General features: G+C 42.9%; 1 protein-coding gene across 3 annotated transcripts in view; it reads left to right on the top strand.

The window, feature by feature from the left end:
- Positions 1-16,725, top strand: part of LOC118388546 (sodium-dependent neutral amino acid transporter SLC6A17) — a 29,657-nt gene extending 12,932 nt beyond the window's left edge. For all 3 annotated transcript variants that reach the window (XM_052526888.1, XM_052526889.1, XM_052526890.1), the window contains 11 exons: positions 1,738-2,195; positions 4,274-4,431; positions 6,543-6,669; positions 10,863-11,044; positions 11,355-11,465; positions 11,934-12,175; positions 12,372-12,564; positions 12,894-13,086; positions 13,752-13,911; positions 14,754-14,916; positions 15,081-16,725. In XM_052526888.1, the coding sequence (XP_052382848.1) occupies positions 1,916-2,195; positions 4,274-4,431; positions 6,543-6,669; positions 10,863-11,044; positions 11,355-11,465; positions 11,934-12,175; positions 12,372-12,564; positions 12,894-13,086; positions 13,752-13,911; positions 14,754-14,916; positions 15,081-15,539 (2,268 nt within the window). In that variant the 5' untranslated portion in view covers positions 1,738-1,915 and the 3' untranslated portion in view covers positions 15,540-16,725. The remainder of the gene's footprint in view (positions 1-1,737; positions 2,196-4,273; positions 4,432-6,542; positions 6,670-10,862; positions 11,045-11,354; positions 11,466-11,933; positions 12,176-12,371; positions 12,565-12,893; positions 13,087-13,751; positions 13,912-14,753; positions 14,917-15,080) is intronic.
- Positions 16,726-18,562: the final 1,837 nt, after the last annotated feature.

The following is an 18,562-nucleotide window of genomic DNA, read 5'->3' as shown; positions in this document are numbered from 1 at the left end:
CTGATTACAAATGATATATAACTGGGCTAGTAACTCACTAACTAGCAAAGGATTATAAAATAATGTGCACACGTGGCTACATGCAGCTCTTGCTTTGATCGCAAGTGCATTTACTCATGACCGCTCATGCTATTAAAACAGTCCAGTTCAAAGTAAATGAAAGATCCATATATGGCAATGGTCTATTTGCATATAGGGCCTGATTGTTTATGCCGCACTGGTCTGTGTAGAGTACGAGCTGAGTAGTGTGTGTCAATGCAATAGAATCCTACTCTGATGCGTTCTGCCTACAACAAAATCTCTTGCATAGTTAGTTTTGTTTCAGTATGTTGCTATGAAAGTGGCGAATGTTGCGTTGATTCGATCACAATTGCCACAGCAAAGGGAAACGTTGATAGTGTTAACAGGGAAAACTCTTAAACAGTGGTCACCAACCTTTTCTGAGTCAAGATCCCTTTGAGTCAAAATGCATGACTTAAAAAAACGTAAGCCTATGCAACATTAACCAATTTAAAAAGAGTCCTGTTGTCATGCCCTGGCCATAGAGAGGCTTTTATTCTCTATTTTGGGTAGGCCAGGGTGTGACTATGTTTTTCTGTTTCTATGTTTTGGCCGGGTATGGTTCTCAATCAGGGACAGCTGTCTATTGTTGTCTCTGATTGGGAATCATACTTAGGCAGCCTTTTTTCCTTTGTATTTTGTGGGTAGTTATCTTTGTTAGTGGCACTATAGCCCTAGTAGGCTTCACGTTTGTTGCTTGTTTTGTTGGTGAAGTTTATCATAATAAAAGGAAAATGTACGCTTACAACGCTGCACCTTGGTCCGGTCATTTCCACGACAACGTCTGTGACACCTGTAGCAATGAGGTTTGTGCAGTAAGCTATAGGCCCAATACATTATCACCGTATATTGACTTTGCTTGAATGCCCAGCCAATGTTCGGGTATTTAAAAAAAACAATTTTTAAACATTTGAGTTAGGTTCTATGATCACACCGGTAATAGATCCGTCGTATTACTTGTGAAGCACAGCTGAGTGGGCATACAGTACATTTAAATCATTTTCTTTTTTCTTACTGGGCTGATGTTCCTCCATCTGATGCTCAGTCTCAGTAGAGGGAGAGAGCTGCAGACTAAGGGTCTGCCTCAGTCTGCAAGGTGATATGTGTGCTCTTAAGCATACGGTATGAGGCCTAAATATGAATTGCAAATTAATGAACGGAAAATGAATGGCATCACAACTAATGACAACCTGCAATACAGTTTAGTTCAATTAGTGGCTGCAGTGGATATGGAGGTTATTATACTTACTTTGAGTACCTCTAAGAAATTATTCATTGTGGTGAGGAGGGAGTTTCATTCTTGTGGAAGTCTAGTTAAGTTAACGCAACCACCCACACTTATGTTGTCTTTAAGGCCACTAGACTAGAGACTCGACTGTGTTATAGACCTGCATCTTATTACAAGCCTGGCTAAGCACTAAATGGAACAGGGTAATTGTGTCCGTGATCCTGTGTCTGAAGTGTTGCTTGAGGCCCACAGGAAGATATGCCAACATAACTTGCAATGAAAACACAAGTGTCTTGTCAGGACTCAAGGATTTTAGTGGAAATGAATCCTCATCTATTAAGGACAGTTTTAATGTGATAATATGTTAAATGTCCTCCGTGTTTATTATATTGCTTTGTAAAATAGTAAAAGCCGTCAAGTGACAGATTTAATTTGTTTTTCTCTCACAGGACCACAAAGCCCAAATCTGGAGCCCTGCGCTCTCTCTCTCTTCTCAAAGTCTGGCACCTAGTATCCAACCCCTCTACTTCGTACCTACAGTACACTCTGAACTCTCCCTCTCTTTCTGTCTCTCTCTCTATCTCTCTCTCCGCCAACCCCCTCCCAGCTCCCCCCTCAGCATCCCTGATGCGTAAGAACACTAAGGTGACGCAGCGTGAGCATACCAGTGAGCATGTCACAGAGTCGGTGGCAGACCTGCTCGCTCACGAAGCGCCGCTCGACTACAAGAACAGTTCTCTGAATGTTGGAGGGGTACCCGGGAAGAAGATTGTTCTCGAGCCCCCCGAGAACGATGGCCGCCCAGCCTGGAACAGCAAACTTCAGTACATTCTGGCCCAGGTGGGCTTCTCTGTGGGGCTAGGAAACGTCTGGCGCTTCCCTTACCTGTGCCAAAAGAATGGAGGAGGTGAGTGGCAGACCGCGCCCCATAAGGGCTGGCTGACTAAATAGAACCATAACTGAAGAACTCTTTCACAAAATATAGAACAATAATTATTTATTGTAGCTACGTCAATGGATGAGCAAGGTCATTTCCTCCTCATCTTCCTGTCTGCCTCTGATGAAGAGTCTAGCCGCGGCTGCTTCCTGGCAGCTCAGTGACCCAGACTGTAAGAATGACATGCCAGGTACACTGGCCTGCCATCACAATCAGGCTGGGCTGCCAAGAGAGAAGCACAGCTCCACAAACACCACTCTAAATATAGCTGTGCTATCGATTACTACTGGCACTGGAGCAGGCCAAGGCTCAACTGATACTCTGATCAACATGAAAGGGATACTCTCAATTAAACATTAATGGCTCTGTATTGTGATGATGACTTGCTTTATTTTCTCATGTAGTTACAGGGGCACATTGTAAGTCTTTGCTGGTATAGTAGTTCAGAACACCCCTATTTGTTAGGGCAGGTTGGCATTGATGTACTGGAGGCAGCTCTGCAGAGTGGTCACTAGCTGATTTTTAAACCTAACCTAACCTTAACCACCCTGCAAAACCCTAATGCCTAGCCCTAACATTACACAAAGGCCAATTATGACTTTGCAGCTGGCTCATCTAGTGGAAATGGCTCAGATTTCCTACTATTGTATGTTTTGTACTTGACAGTGTTTTTCCAGAATGTGCTAAATTTAGTTTCTGCACTCCCTTGCTCTAACCTAACCGATCTACCATAAATGGATAAAAACATGCCCCATCAGTTTTAATGAGCATCACACCTCTGACCATAACAGCAGCATAAAACACCACATCTTTTACCTCTGGTCATAGAAATGACGATTAGGCATGCTCAATTCACCCCCGAAACCTCACGGTCTCCCTGTCTTCACCAGATAATGACTGATGTGTTTGGTTCACCGGCCCTGTTCTCTCACACCTTCTCTTTCTGATTTATTGCTAATAGGCAGGATTTAAAGGCTCCTATACCCAAGCAGACTCGTCGTTTGACCAGGAGAACGGACATCTTTCACTCCCTAATTTACCTCCAGGCAGCAAATTACAGCCACATTAAATGGCTCTGTGGCGTTAGGTGGTTATCGCTATGGGCCTTCTTCCCCCTCTCTCTCCTTCTCCCCTTCCAGCGTTCTCTGCTTCTCTTTCATACACGTCTTTACCTCAGTTTCCGTGCTATACAGTATATCAAGACTGTTAGCTGGCCCAAGTTCAGATAGGCTGCAACTTTATTGCAAAAAGTTATATATTTAAAAAACAATCTAATTTCTTACCTACATCCAATGACCTGGTTTTATTTCTTCTTGATCTCATGTTGAATTGACATTAGTAACAACTCAATTAAAACAAGACTTGGATCTGCTGTCTGTGTCCAGTGGGTTATGAGCTCTAGGCTATGTAACTGGTACTCCTGAAGTATTATTAGTGATAGTGCTCCAGCGTAAATCTTATCATCCTGATGATCACCACAATAACATCCAGATTAAGCCTCTCTTGGATTAAGCTGGGAAGCACCAGATTTAGACATCCCCCATAATTCAAATCAAATACTAAAATAGACCTTAGTAAATCACTGGTTGGATGGGCTCTGACTTGCAGGGTGGGAGAGTAATAGTGGCAAGTGATGCAGAACTGTCAAGTACAAACAGACAGACACCATAGTGTCCTGAGGCTCTCCCCTGACTCACTGAGTTGGACTTCATGACCATCAACTAGAGGGCTTGTCTTCCTGTTACCCAGCCTGTCCACCTCTCTCTCCCCTTCCCCTCTGGCTTTGTAATGATACACAATTAATTCTAATTAGTGTTCTAGAAACAGCTCAAAAGAATAGAGCCAGGGTCCACAGTAAATGTTAAGTATCTCCATTGATTCAGCAAGGGAGACAATTGAAACTTGTGCATTATTTCAAAGGAAAGGTGTTCCACGTTTTACACAATACTTAGTACTGTAATATCACACATACAGTATGTGTACTACTCGTGTACCTAATAGTCTATTGGGAGAAATATAGCATGATCACTTTGACCCCTTTCTTTCAGGTGCCTATCTGGTTCCGTATTTCATCCTCCTCATCCTCATCGGCGTCCCGCTCTTCTTCCTGGAGCTAGCAGTGGGCCAGAAGATCCGACGTGGGAGCATCGGGGTGTGGAACTACGTGTGCCCCCAACTGGGTGGGATAGGGGTGTCCAGTCTAATGGTGAGTGACAGTGAGGATGGTGTCTTTGGTTTAAGGTTGCCTCTTATATCACCTTTTGGTTGAAGTTGAGACTGGCAATCAGTTTAACTGATCACCCTCCAATCATCAGATACATAATGCTATAAGTTTTAACATGATTTTGGTTATGTAATCTGTTTATGTTCTGAAGTGCTTGTTCCACGTAACAAAATAGACTGTGTCCCAAGAGAAAAACAGTGTGACTGACCACAGTGCACTGGGAAACAGAGAGGGTCAAACAGTGTGATAAGGATAATGGATGCTGGATGTGGGGTTTATCACTGGGGGCTTCAATGAATGAGCTCTGATTTCAATAGAAACTCCCTACGTCAGTGACTGTGTGATTTATTAAGTATACTATTTTCTGCATATACCAACACTTTGTGGCCTCTCCCCTCCATGCTTGGCTGCCTTAGCATACTGTTTTTACCACATGCATTGCGGTGCTGTCACCAGCACTCTATTTAACACCCTCCAACCCGGATCTCTTTAAAGGCCCAATTCAGTCGTTTTTATCTGAATGCCAAATTATTTCTAGGGAATAGTTAAGTGCTTTACTGTAATAGTTTTCCATTGAAAGGGTTAAAAAAAAAAACTTTTTAGCAAAAAACTATTTCTCAAGCTAGAATTTTGCTTGGACTGTCTGTGAGTGGTCTGAGTGGGGAGGGGGCGGGATATGTAATCTGAAAACTAGCTTTTATTGGCAGAGAGGTTTGGAACTCTTTGTTATTGGTCTATATTAACTTATACTGTCTCGTGCTGTCACCAGGCAAGCCAAAACTCCACCTGTGCAAAACCTGCTGATTAGAAGGTTCTGGGCAGATTGTAATCTCAACCAGCAACTATCAGGAAATAACACTGATCAAATTTCTTCACTTTTACATTGTTCGTTTCATCACTTGCTGTACATTATGATACAAAACATTAGGGGGACATTAATTCTGACTGCACTGGGCTTTTAAGATAAAAGCTGTTGATCATGCTTTGTATATATGCCAGTTTGATAGGATGGATCAATTTAAACTACTCCAGGTCTTGAATTTGGCATATTGGACATTTTGTGACTCACATAATCTAATTGTCACAACATCACATAACATGTCAACATCCCGCTTTAACAAGAGATAGGTGGATCATTTATGTTGGAAGCTTTCACTGTCCATTTCTGAATATTGTGAGAGGAAATAGACCTTGTGTAAATCTGAACTGGAATGTATAATCACGAATGAGGCAAACTCTCTTTAGGGGATAGATAGATATACCTTGATCTAATTGAGCATAGCAGCTCTAAACATGGTTCCCCATGTCTGCATCACCTTACACAGCTCAAAACAAACATACTCTCTGTTATTATGATGGAGAAAGCTATCTCACATTCTTCATTCCATAAGATGTGACATAGAAGGTTGTATGTCAGTAACGTAGAAAATGACTATAAAGATGAGTAATATGGATAATGCCCTAGATAATGAGAGCGAGGCAGAGATGGTAGGGAGGGTTAGGGTGTGAGAGAGAGACAACCCCTCGTTGGTGATGTATGTGACTGCGAGTGGCAGCTATAAATACCTCTTAAGAGATCACTGTGGAAATGGCTGAAAGAGTGTACTTCAATTATTAATGGATTTCCCAACCTTGTATAGCTTCTGCCTGTCCTTTGTTGACATGGATGCTCAGAAGATTTAGCAGAAACTCTTATCCTGATTACACTCTTATCCTAATAGCCAGTTCTTGTTAAGAGCCTTGCTCGAGGGCACATTGATAGATGTTTAACATAGTCAGCTCTGGTATTCAAACCAGATACCTTTTGGTCACTGGCCCAATGCTTGTAACCGCTAGGCTATATGTCACCCTAGGAACATGAGAAAACAACATACTCCTGCCTATATAGACCATCTGAATGAGAAATATATTGAAATTGCCTCTCACGGTACAGTAGTGTATATATCGATATTCACACATGCAGTTGCCATTTGACTGAAAGAGTGGCATCAACCAACAGTGACAGGGACTTGTGCAGAGGAGCACCTCAGGGGTAATTGTGAGTTCCATTGGACTTTCTTACTCTAACAGACTCTGCCTCTCCTACATTCCAGGTGTGTGGCTTTGTGGGGCTCTACTACAACGTCATCATCGGCTGGAGCATCTTCTACTTCTTCCAGTCCTTCCAGTACCCACTGCCATGGGCCGAATGCCCTATCAGGAGGAATGGATCATTAGCCAGTGAGTGGATGCCAGATCTGAACATCGGGACGGAGGAGAGATGCAGAGGGCAAAGAGAATGGAGTCATATAACTCCTCTGAACTGTTTGATAAAGTCCAAGCGGCTGGGTGACCATGACCAATGTGGTTTGTCCCACAAACTAGAAAGGATTCAATGAATATTGAATTAAACCTCTCTCCTTTTTTAATAAGGCCTGTATTTAATTAATCAGATATGACTAATTTCCATCTTGTTATCCACACTCATTTTGCCCTGTAGAATAATGAGAGAAACACACATTTCTGTTTTGTAATTCAATCTTCCAGTTCAATCCAGTTTTGGCCAGGATGGCACTGAATCACACATCTAACTAGATCAGCTGATGGTGTTATCTTATTTATTAGGATCCTTCATGACTCAGATGGACATAATCCAGATTAAAGTCCTTTGAGACTTAGATTAGAGGTGGTGATAATACAATCCCAGCGGTTCCAAGAATCGCTCAGCGCTCTCCTCTCCTCTCCTCTCCTCTGCTCCTCACATGACTCAGCAGTATGAAGACAGTCAGTCACCAGGGAGGAGAGCAGCTGTGGCTGGTTAGATAGTCCTGCTCCAACAGAAGGGTTCTTACACTGACAGACGGGGCGGTAGGGTAGCCTAGTGGTTAGAACGTTGGACTAGTAACCGGAAGGTTGCGTGTTCAAACCCCCGGTAAGGTACAAATCTGTCTGATAAGGTACAAATCTGTTGTTCTGCCCCTGAACAGGCAGTTAACCCAGGCCGTCATTGAAAATAAGAATGTGTTCTTAACTGACTTGCCTGGTTAAATAAAAAAATTAAAATTAAACACTGACAGACAGAAGCATATTGCATGCAAGTCTTCATTTTACTGTCTAATCTAGTCCCTCCACGATTCCGTGATTCTGCGATCGCAAATCGTTTAGCAAAATCAACCATTCCCCGCATATTATGTGAGGGTTTGCAAATTTGACCAAGCACCACAGTATTTCCTCGTAAAACAATCAAATCATTGCAATATTATTGCATGAAACTGACCCATCACCGCGGTACAAAGAGAAGGCTCGCAATATACAACCAATCACCGCACATTTATCTTATAATATGGTTCAACGTCAACAAACGTTTTCTCCCATCAGTGCATTTCCGCAAACAAATTGGACAAAATCATCACATATTGCAATGCAAAATGTCAGAATTGCTGCAGCAAAATCAAGCATTTTTGTCCACAAATATCACAAAGTCCCAGCGACATCCTGGAGGCACTGGTAATCATACAGTACTACACACACAGATGTTAGTATTGTATAGGTTTACTCTTTACAAATGGTGGTTTACTACACCATGCCACACTCCTACACTACAGTATAGTGGTATTTGAGTTTTTCCACAGTGGCATTACAGGTTGTCTGTAGAATTGTCTTCAATTCTGTGTGGAAAAAGTGACCTCTCGCCATGGCCATGGTTAATTTGATCACCCTGTTGCAGGAGAACTTGTAGTGTATGTGAGTTTTAAACAGGCTTCTGAAGTCTGTAATTTCCACTTTAACATTTTTCATAAGGGAATATCAAGTATCAACCCCTACAAAAAATGTCCATTAATTATAATCCACATAATAATTCACATTTCCTGTTGCTGCAGGATTATTTTCTTGCTGTAGCAAACTGTCTCAAATTAAGATCCTACAGTGGCAATAAAAAGTATGTGAACCCTTGAATTATCTGGTTTCTGCATAAATTAGTCATAACGTTTGATCTGATCTTCATTTTAGTCACAACAATAGACAAACAGTCTGTTGTCTATATTGAATACAGTACATCATTTAAACATTCACAGTGCAGGTTGGAAAAAGTATCTGAACCCCGAGGCTAACCCTTAAACTTTTCCAAAAGCTAATTGGAGTCAGCTAACCTGGAGTCTAATCAATGAGAAGAGATTGGTTAGAGCTGCCCTTCCCTATAAAAAACACTCACAAAATTTTACTTTGCTATTCACAATAAGCATTGCTTGATGTGAACCACACCTCGAACAAAAGAGATCCCAGAAGACCTAAGATTAAGAATTGTTGACTTGCATAAAGCTGGAAAGGGTTACAAAATTATTTCTAAAAGCCTTGATGTTCATCAGTCCACAGCAAGACAAATTGTCTATTCACTGTTGCTACTCTCCCTAGAAGTGGCCGACATGCAGAGATGACTGCAAGAGCACAGCGCAGAATGCTCAATGGGGTTAAGAAGAATCCTAGAGTGTCAGCTAAAGACTTACAGAAATCTCTGAAACATGCTAACATCTCTGTTGACGAGTCTACGATATGTAAAACACTAAACAAGGATGCGTGTTCATGGGAGGACACCATGGAAGATGCCAAGAAAACATTGCTGCACGTCTGAAGTTCACAAAAGAGCACCTGGATGTTCCACAGCACTTCTGGACAAATATTCTGTGGACAGATTAAACTACAGTTGTTTGGAAGGAACACACAACACTGTGTGGAGGAAAAAAGGCACAGCACATCAACATCAAAACCTCATCCCAACTGTAAAGTATGGTGGAGGGAGCATCATGGTTTGGGGCTGCTTTGCTGCCTCAGGGCCTGGACAGCTTGCTATCATTGACGGAAAAATGAATTCCCAATTTTATCAAGGCATTTTTCAGGAGAATGTTTGGCTATCTGTCCGCAAATTGAAGCTCAACAGAAGTTGGGTGATGCAAGAGGACAACGACCCAAAACACAGAAGTAAATCAACAACAGAATGGCTTCCACAGAAGAAAATACACCTTCTGGATTAGCCCAGTCAGAGTCCTGACCTCAACCCGATTGAGATGCTGTGGAATGACCTCAAGAGCAGATCACACCAGACATCCCAAGAATATTGCTGAACTGAAACAGTTTTGTAAAGATGAATGGTCCCAAATTCCTTTTGACCGTTGTGCAGGTCTGATCCGCAACTACAGGAAACGTTTGGTTGAGTTTATTGCTGCCAAAGCAGGGTCAACCAGTTATTAAAGGGTTCACATACTTTTTCCACCCAACACTGTAAATGTTTATACTGTGTGTTCAATAAAGACATGAAAACGTATCATTGTTTGTGTGTTATTAGTTTAAGCAGACTGTGTTTATTTATTGTTTTGACTTAGATCAAATGACATTTTATGACCAATTTATGCAGAAGTCCAGGTAACTCCAAAGGGTTCACATACTTTTTCTTGCCACTGTACATATCATATATCAGCTGATGTACGAAGGGCTATATAAATACATTTGATTTGATTTGATTTGATTTACATCTGTAGAGAAAGGTAGACCCTATCATTCATGCAGGTGTGTGGGACCACAGAACCACGCTGCTCTGCACCCACTCTGACCTGGCCCCATGGTCACATGTCTGCAGTCAACACTTCAGATAAACCGTGGTTCACATTGATATCGGCAGGGTCAGATCGGCTAAACACAGAGACCAAGGTCGTTCAGACCTAACGTTCACTTTGAATACAGTTCTGTGCTTCTGGAGTGACTTGCAGGAGTGGAGGAGTAAGAAGAAGGGAGATGAGAGATGCTGACAGTCAGAGTTACTGCATGTAACCTGGAATGCCATCACTCATAGACAGAAGATAAAAATAGAATAACGGGAGGCCACCGTGATTTCCTCTGCTGAACATTGCCATCTACCTGACATAAATAGAGACTGGTACGTTTAGGTGACCTGGCAATTTCTGTGAGTGCATGTGTCTGTGTGGGTGTGTGGGCATATTTTTTCTGTGTATGCGTGCCTGCATGTTCTCGCATGTGTGTGTGTGCGTATGCATATATTTCTGTAATACGTCTGTAAGACTGCTTTCTCCAGACTTAGATCCATGTATCATTTCCCCAAGGTTGAATTATAAAAGGTGAAAATATGCACAGTGAAAAATGCCAAGTGTCTTGAATGAGGGCTCACGCTGTGCATACCAAGTACAAGAACAACCTTGTTTACCTTGCTAATGTACATCTGGGAGAACCAATCCAGGGGGGAGAGGGGATTTGGTTCCTGTGTAAACAGTCTCTCCCTCATTTTATTTCCCTCATTTTGTTTTTCTCTATCGTTCTCCCTTCCACTACCCCTATCCCTTTACTCTCCCTATCATATCCCTCCTCTCCCTCTCTCTCTCCCTCCCCTCTCTCTGACCACCCCCCTCCCCCTCACCCCTCTGCAGTCGTGGAGCCTGAGTGTGAGAAAAGCTCGGCCACCACCTACTTCTGGTACCGCCAGACTCTGAACACCACCAGCACCATCGCAGACAGCGGCGGCCTGAACGTCAAGATGACCCTGTCTCTGCTGGTGGCCTGGATCATCGTCTGCCTGGCTGTCATCAGAGGCATTGCGTCCTCCGGGAAGGTAGGGAGCACTGTGGGGAGGAAGTGGAGTGTTGGTGGGCAGGGTGTGGGTGGAGAGGGGCAGGGGGTATGGGTAGAGGGACAGTTGATGTGGCGGGAGAGGGGCAGGGGCAGGGGGCATCAGGAGGAGAGGCAGGGGGTGTTGGGAGAGTCAAAAGAGTGTAGAGAAGATATATGATTTAAGAACATGACATGACTAAAAATTGCACTGGAATAATAGCCGACTGGACTGGATTCCTACCTTCCTCTGGCATGTATAGTGTAGTTATTGTACAGAATGTGTGACTAAGTTGTTTCCTGTGGTCTGTCAGGTGATGTACTTCAGCTCGCTGTTTCCCTACGTGGTGCTCTTCTGTTTCCTGGTGAGAGGTTTGCTGTTGAAGGGTGCTGTCGATGGCATTGCACACATGTTCACTCCCAAGGTGAGATTCAGAGGAGGCCGTTACACACACACACACACACACACACACACACACACACACACACACACACACACACACACACACACACACACACACACACACACACACACACACACACACACACACACACACACACACACACACACACACAGAGAGAGAGAAGCTTCCATTGCAGTTGTATGCTGTCATTTATGGGAAAAGACAGATCTACTATACCGATAGAATTTATAAACATTTCTAATGATTATAACCAATTAGCCACCTATCTAACATGGAATTTGTAACACATCATACATATTGTAATGCATAACATATCATATGAAATGTATGATGGACATCCACAAATTAATACATAACATACCAAACGTAAAATATCATACTAATTTGAGTGTCCCGGATTTTCTTTAACGATGTTACATCTACCCCTGAGTCCAAGTTTGTCAGCCAATGTGTTACTGTGTGTTCCAGCTGGAGAAGATGCTGGAGCCCCAGGTGTGGAGGGAGGCAGCCACCCAGGTGTTCTTTGCCCTGGGCCTGGGCTTCGGTGGAGTGATTGCCTTCTCCAGCTACAACAAGATAGACAACAACTGCCACTTTGACGCCGTGCTCGTCTCCTTCATCAACTTTGTCACCTCCATCCTGGCTACTCTGGTGGTGTTCGCCGTGCTGGGCTTCAAGGCAAACCTCATGAACGAGAAGTGTGTCATGGAGTGAGTTCAAAACAAATGCCCTAGCAGCCGTCTATAGTGATGGTGGAGGGAATTCAAGCTGTCTTATACAGAATTAAACAACTCTTTCCTCACACCATATATTTATTATCATGCCTTCTCTGTGATCAGATTCAGGACTTTTGCGGTGATCTTCATCTTGTGCTCTATCGACCATGTTTCCCTGTGGTCTCTTCAGGAATGGAGAGAAGATCCTTGGCTACCTGAACTCTAACGTCCTGAGTCATGACCTCATTCCGCCACACGTGAACTTCTCCCAGCTGTCCACCGTAGACTACGCTGAGATATACGCCGTCATCAAGACGGTGAAGGAGGGCAGCTTCGCCGAGCTGAGCCTGGACCCCTGTGTCCTGGAGGATGAGCTTAACAAGGTACAGTCTGTCTGTTTGGTCTCTGAGCTCTATCTCACCGAAACTGGGTCCCAATCGGGTCTGGTCTAGATAACAGGTTCCAGGTTGGGTCTAGATCTGGTTGTCGTCGGATCCATTTGGGTTCGAGGCTAATTGTTTTTGGGTCTGCATCAAACTTTTTTCCCCCTTCTTTCTCTCTCTCTCTCTCTCTCTCTCTCTCTCTCTCTCTCTCTCTCTCTCTCTCTCTCTCTCTCTCTCTCTCTCTCTCTCTCTCTCACAATCTCTTGGGTCTTCTTTTGCGCCCTCTCTCCTTTGCGTCACTCTCTCTCTCCATCCCTCTTTCTCTGCAGTCTGTGCAAGGTACAGGCTTGGCTTTTATAGCCTTCACCGAGGCCATGACTCATTTCCCAGCCTCTCCCTTCTGGTCTGTCATGTTCTTCTTCATGCTCATCAACCTGGGCCTGGGCAGTATGATCGGCACCATGACAGGGATCACCACGCCGGTCCTCGACACCTACAAAGTCCAGAAGGAGCTCTTCACAGGTCAGCCCTAAAAACCCCTGTGGTGCTCCCATTCTCCTCTATCATAGTTACAAATGCAGGTTCGCATTTATTGTCATGAATCTTGGCCTGAAGGCAGCTCTACAGAGTGGACACTAGCCACAAAGCCACAAAGTCATAAAATCTGATTTTAAACCTAGCCCTAACCACACTGCTAACCCTAATGCCTAACCCTAACCTTAAATTAAGACCAAAAACACATTTTTGTTTTCATGAATTTTGAAGATATAGCCAATTTTGACTCCGCAGCTGGTCTTGCTAGCTGACACAGCTTAGTTCTGCCTCCAGGGTAAGACTCATGACAATAAACGGCAAACTGCGTTACAAACATAAATTCAGCACTTTTCACCAAGACGTAGTGGGGTAGCTACATAAGACTCATGAATTCTAAGATTTTTAAGGATGAGTAGTTTTATCTAATTTTGCTGTAGTCCTTTAAGGCTGAATACAAAGTAATAGCAATAAAAGCAATGGATTGAATAAATAAAGACTTTTTCATCCAAGGAGCCACAAAGTTTTTACATAATGTGACGTTTATTCAACTCCACTACTGAAGAAGAGATAAAAATGCTGAAGACGCTGCAAACTTTCAGACGAATGCCTTTACCTCATCTTCCTCCAATTCCCTCTCTATGTTTTTCTTTCAGTGTGCTGCTGCATCATAGCCTTTTTCTGTGGCCTCCTATTCGTCCAGCGCTCTGGGAACTACTTTGTCACCATGTTTGATGACTACTCCGCTGGTCTGCCTCTCACTGTCGTGGTCATCCTGGAGAATGTGTCAGTGGCCTGGATCTACGGCACCAAGAGGTAAAGTATGGTGTCTCCTCAGAGAGCCCTGTAGTGGCAGAAGTGGCTGTGTGTTTTTCACATGTATTAAGAGGAAAGTTGAATATGAGGAAGGATAAGATTAAGAAATAATTGTGAGAGAGTCAAGGAACACCTGAATACTGTTCTAATTCTCAGAGTAAAAAACTCTACGGACACTTCGAAAGCTGAAACCAAGTTTATTCTTCCCAGAGGATCAATACAACTGCATTAGACAAAAACCTTTTCACACAACCACTGATACCACCTCCTTAGTCTCCTCCTACACATCTGTACAAACATAGTATCTTTACTGCTAGGCAGGACACTAAGTGACACGGGCATAAACTTTTATTTCTCCCTTAACGTGACCTGACCTGATCTTAACCCCCCTTCATTACTAATCCATGGCTCTCTCCACTTATCAATGCCTGCCACATGTGATTGCTTTCCCTGCACTCAGCACATTCCAAGCGTAATTGCACACACTATATACCTTCCTTCTACAGATAACCATTAACTTCTGGTGTAGACCCTCTAACCCTAAGCACTCAATATTTCAATAGGATCCCTGATATAATGTAAATGTTATACATTACCCTCTCTCCTGCAGTGACATGAATAAGTACTTTTCATATTCTCAGAACCCAACACTGTAAACTGAAGGAGCTGGCTGGGTCTATGTTAAACTCACCTGTGTGTGTGTGTGTGTGTGTGTGTGTGTGTGTGTGTGTGTGTGTGTGTGTGTGTGTGTGTGTGTGTGTGTGTGTGTGTGTGTGTGTGTGTGTGTGTGTGTGTGTGTGTGTGTGTGTGTGTGTGTGTGTGTGTGTGTGTGTGTGTATCAGGTTTATGCAGGACCTGGAGGACATGTTGGGTTTCCGGCCCCACGCCTTCTATTTCTACATGTGGAAGTACGTCTCCCCTTGTTGTCTCATCGTTCTCATCACAGCTACCGTTATCGAGATGGCCATCAGCCCGCCAGGGTACAATGCATGGGTAGAAGAACTGGTCAGTCAACCTGTTGGCAAACAGTGCAAAGTTTCATATAGACACTTCGTATTGACACTTTTTGACATTTTGTGTATTAGCCTTGTTACAGAGTTTGCAGTCAGCACCAGGGGTATTTCTTTTTCACTCGATTTCCCTTCGTAACTTTGTTTCTCTCTTTTTAGGCTCAGGAGCGTTTCCAGAGCTACCCTCCCTGGGCATTGGCCATGTGCTTCTCCCTCATTGTGGTGGCCATGCTTCCTCTCCCCGTCGTCTTCATCGCCCGCTATTTCAACCTGATGTCCGACGGCTCCAACAAGCTGTCTGTCTCCTATCGCAAGAGCATGATGAAGGACATCTCCAACCTGGAAGAGGTGGACGAGGCGCGCTCCATCCTGGGCAAAAACCCAGGAGAGACGCCCTCGCCTAAGCCCCCATCCCAAGCCTACCTCGGCCCCCCCGGCACCAACCCCCTGGAAAACCCTAACTCCCTGTCCCCCAACAGCTGCTACGGGACAAGCTACCAGAACGCCATCAGCCCACAACCTCCACCACCCCTATCACCCCCACCACCACTGAGTTCAACTCATGATCACTGTTCATCTTCTTCATGTCCCTCCCCTAGCCTGACCCTAGATCCCTAACTATCTCTCCCTCCTAGGCCATCTCACCCTCAACCCTACATAGTCTCACCACCAGGGGGTGCTGCAGCGCTTCCCAAAACTCCACAACCACCACCCTCACCCACTCAGTGACCCTTATCGCAGGACACCACTCTCCCTTCCCCCAGCCCCAGAGGTTAGAGTTTACTGCAGCAGAGGTGACTGCCACACAGGCATCTGCTTTGACAATGAACTACATGTTCAGGTGTCTGGGATGTTGCAGTGGTATGTATCAATCCCTACTGGAGGGTATGCAATGCTGAACATGCAGTATGTTTTGGTCTAGATCAGGGATCCCTAAAAGGTGGCCCGCGGGTGATTTCATTTTGCCCCCCAATTTTTTATAAACAAACATGTTCATTGTTGGACATAAAATCATCAGGAAATCAGCTTAAAGAAATATGTTCCTAATATATTCCCACAGAAAAATAGAGAGGCATATATTATCGTATCCCAATGTAATCAATGTTTGAAATTATTCTGTTTTTGTCAAATACTATATCTGTTTGGGATTCTTGTGGTCAATTTGCAGTGTACAAATTATTTCTAACTATGTTCCGGCTCCCCGACCATCCACTCAAGGAAGAACCGACCCACGGCTGAATGTAATTGGGGAAACCTGGTCTAGATGTTTTTAGAGTGGTAGGAGAAGAGGCTCAATAGAGATGGACCCAATAAATGTTTTTTTCTTCCCCTCACGCATATTGATAGGTAATAATAATGACACTATAAAGTACGAGATTGACAGTAACCTAATAACCTCATAACAGGTTAACATTTGCATAATATTTGCCCTCCAGGGAGTGTTATATGGTCTGCTTTTCATGCTTATTATAGACAGAGGTCAGGGGAATGTAGAGGAACCTCATATTTACATTGCCATTAAGTGACAACTGAATGTGAGTAGCTATATATGCTTGTTGCAGGTTTGAAGCCTTTTAAGCATTGCAGTGTCCGTCCTCTATACCATATTATAGCCATAGACTGTGGTTATGCTTTACCTTTATTTTATGTGGAACATTTCCTTGTAATTTAGTGTGCCACTGAAGCACTTGAGTGAACCGCTGCTCTTGACACACCTCCTTTCGCTTCAATGCAATACCTGCTTCAGCTAAAACTGTTTAGAGGCCGGAACAATATTGTTTGCAGTCTAGAGGGCTTTGTAGACTGGGGGGCTGTACATTTAAAGTTGAGGGGGGTAATAAAGGCCCAGTTCTATGTGTAGGAGTGATATAATGTTACTTCAGGCCACGCATAGCTGGTGTATTAGAAACTTCAGTACCTCCACCAAAGAGTGAAAACTAGATATTATGGACATACCGTCGACTACATCCTGTACATACACCATAGAAATTCATTAACAGATCACCATCACTTTCAGAGGAGGAATACAGGCAGAAATGCACTGTATAATGTGCTGCTATTGATGTAGAAGCTGAAAGAAGAATAGTTCAGTCAGAATTTTAAATGGTACAGATGAAGCTACAAAATGAGTCCCTGACAGACAGCAAACATTTTTGACAATCTCATATTATGATTCCCTGTTTAAATTACTACCAAGCACATAAAAGGCACAATTTCACAAATGGATTAACATAACAAATCACTTTAAATAATTATTCAACACAAGAAAAATTGTAGTATGTAGGCACAAACTTGAATGGTCACAAATAAGGAATGCACAAATAGAGTTGTATGGGCACAAATAGGATTGTACTAGAGACAATGTGATGATTAAGGCACAAACTATGGTCGTGGCAGACCAATAGAACTGGAGCTGAATGTACAGTACAAACAAAAAGCTACATGAATTGATCCCTTTAAGCACAAATACAACTCCCCACTTCACCTTCTCTTATCTTCTACAGTAATGGACAAAACAATGTGGCAATCGCTATTGGACCAAATCAGATGCAAGTTGGATTGTAAGTCAGAGTCTCTATTTATTTATACTCAAAACAGAATGGCAGTGCTTCCTGCTTTAATATTGTCGGAATTTAAACCAAGAGCAATTTTCCATTTGACTATTTCAACTAATCAAGCCAGATAGAGAACTCATACAATCACACAGTATTATTTTAATCTGCCAAGACCTTTTCCCGTAAGCATTTACTTACCTTCATTACACACTCAGCAAAGATTTTAAACATGCTGTTGACATAACTCAAAAGTACAAGCTGAATAATGAAGCACATTTTCCCCACAACATAGCCCAATTTAGTAAAACTATACTTGACCTGTCACTCTTCTCAATTGATTTACAAAATGATTCCATTTTAGCTAACTTTATTTTTTACAGAGGATTCCTTTATTTCTTTTTTTAACACAATGTTCAAAGCCATGGTGTTGATGATTAAATTGACTATATTTATTTTACTATATAATATTCTGTGTATGTTGGTGTACATTTCATTGTATATTTGAATATTTCTCCATTTCGTAGCTGGTATACCTTATCTGTGATTATGGGAGTGCAAAATGAGTGGGAAGATGGTTTGGGGGATACAGTATGTTTACCTTGTGGGATCCCAATGTAGACTTTATTATGGTATATTGTCGAACTCTGGCGAGCTCTGGTTCTCATGCGTTCCTCTCTCAGCTGCTTATAAAGAGGCGTAGCCCTCCAGATAAGAACACATGGATAAGCATCTCCATACAGTAGGTTACTGCACTATCCCACCAGTCTTTGGTTGAAGTTCTAGTCAAGCTTTGTTTTAGTCATTGGCCTGGAGCCAGTTGCTCTTGTAATTGTACCATGTCGAAATCGCTCACATTAAAAGTCTGTAAATATTAGTGTCTGTAGGATTCTACAACCAATAACAATCAAATGATTATAAAGATAGAACAAAACTTGTGAAATGTTTAAATGTCTTAACACTGCAGAACTGTTTTAACAGATCATGTGGAAGAAAATACTATTGAATGTGAATATGAAAGCACTTTTTCACTTAATCTAAAATAACTATTGTTTTCTTTTTGTTCTGTCTGCATATTGGTACGCTCAA

This window comes from Oncorhynchus keta, chromosome 10 (genome assembly GCF_023373465.1).
Source record: "Oncorhynchus keta strain PuntledgeMale-10-30-2019 chromosome 10, Oket_V2, whole genome shotgun sequence".
In the NCBI taxonomy this organism is placed as follows: Eukaryota; Metazoa; Chordata; class Actinopteri; order Salmoniformes; family Salmonidae; genus Oncorhynchus; species Oncorhynchus keta.
Note: the sequence above shows the minus strand (reverse complement) of the source record. Positions and strands in the feature narration are given on the sequence as shown.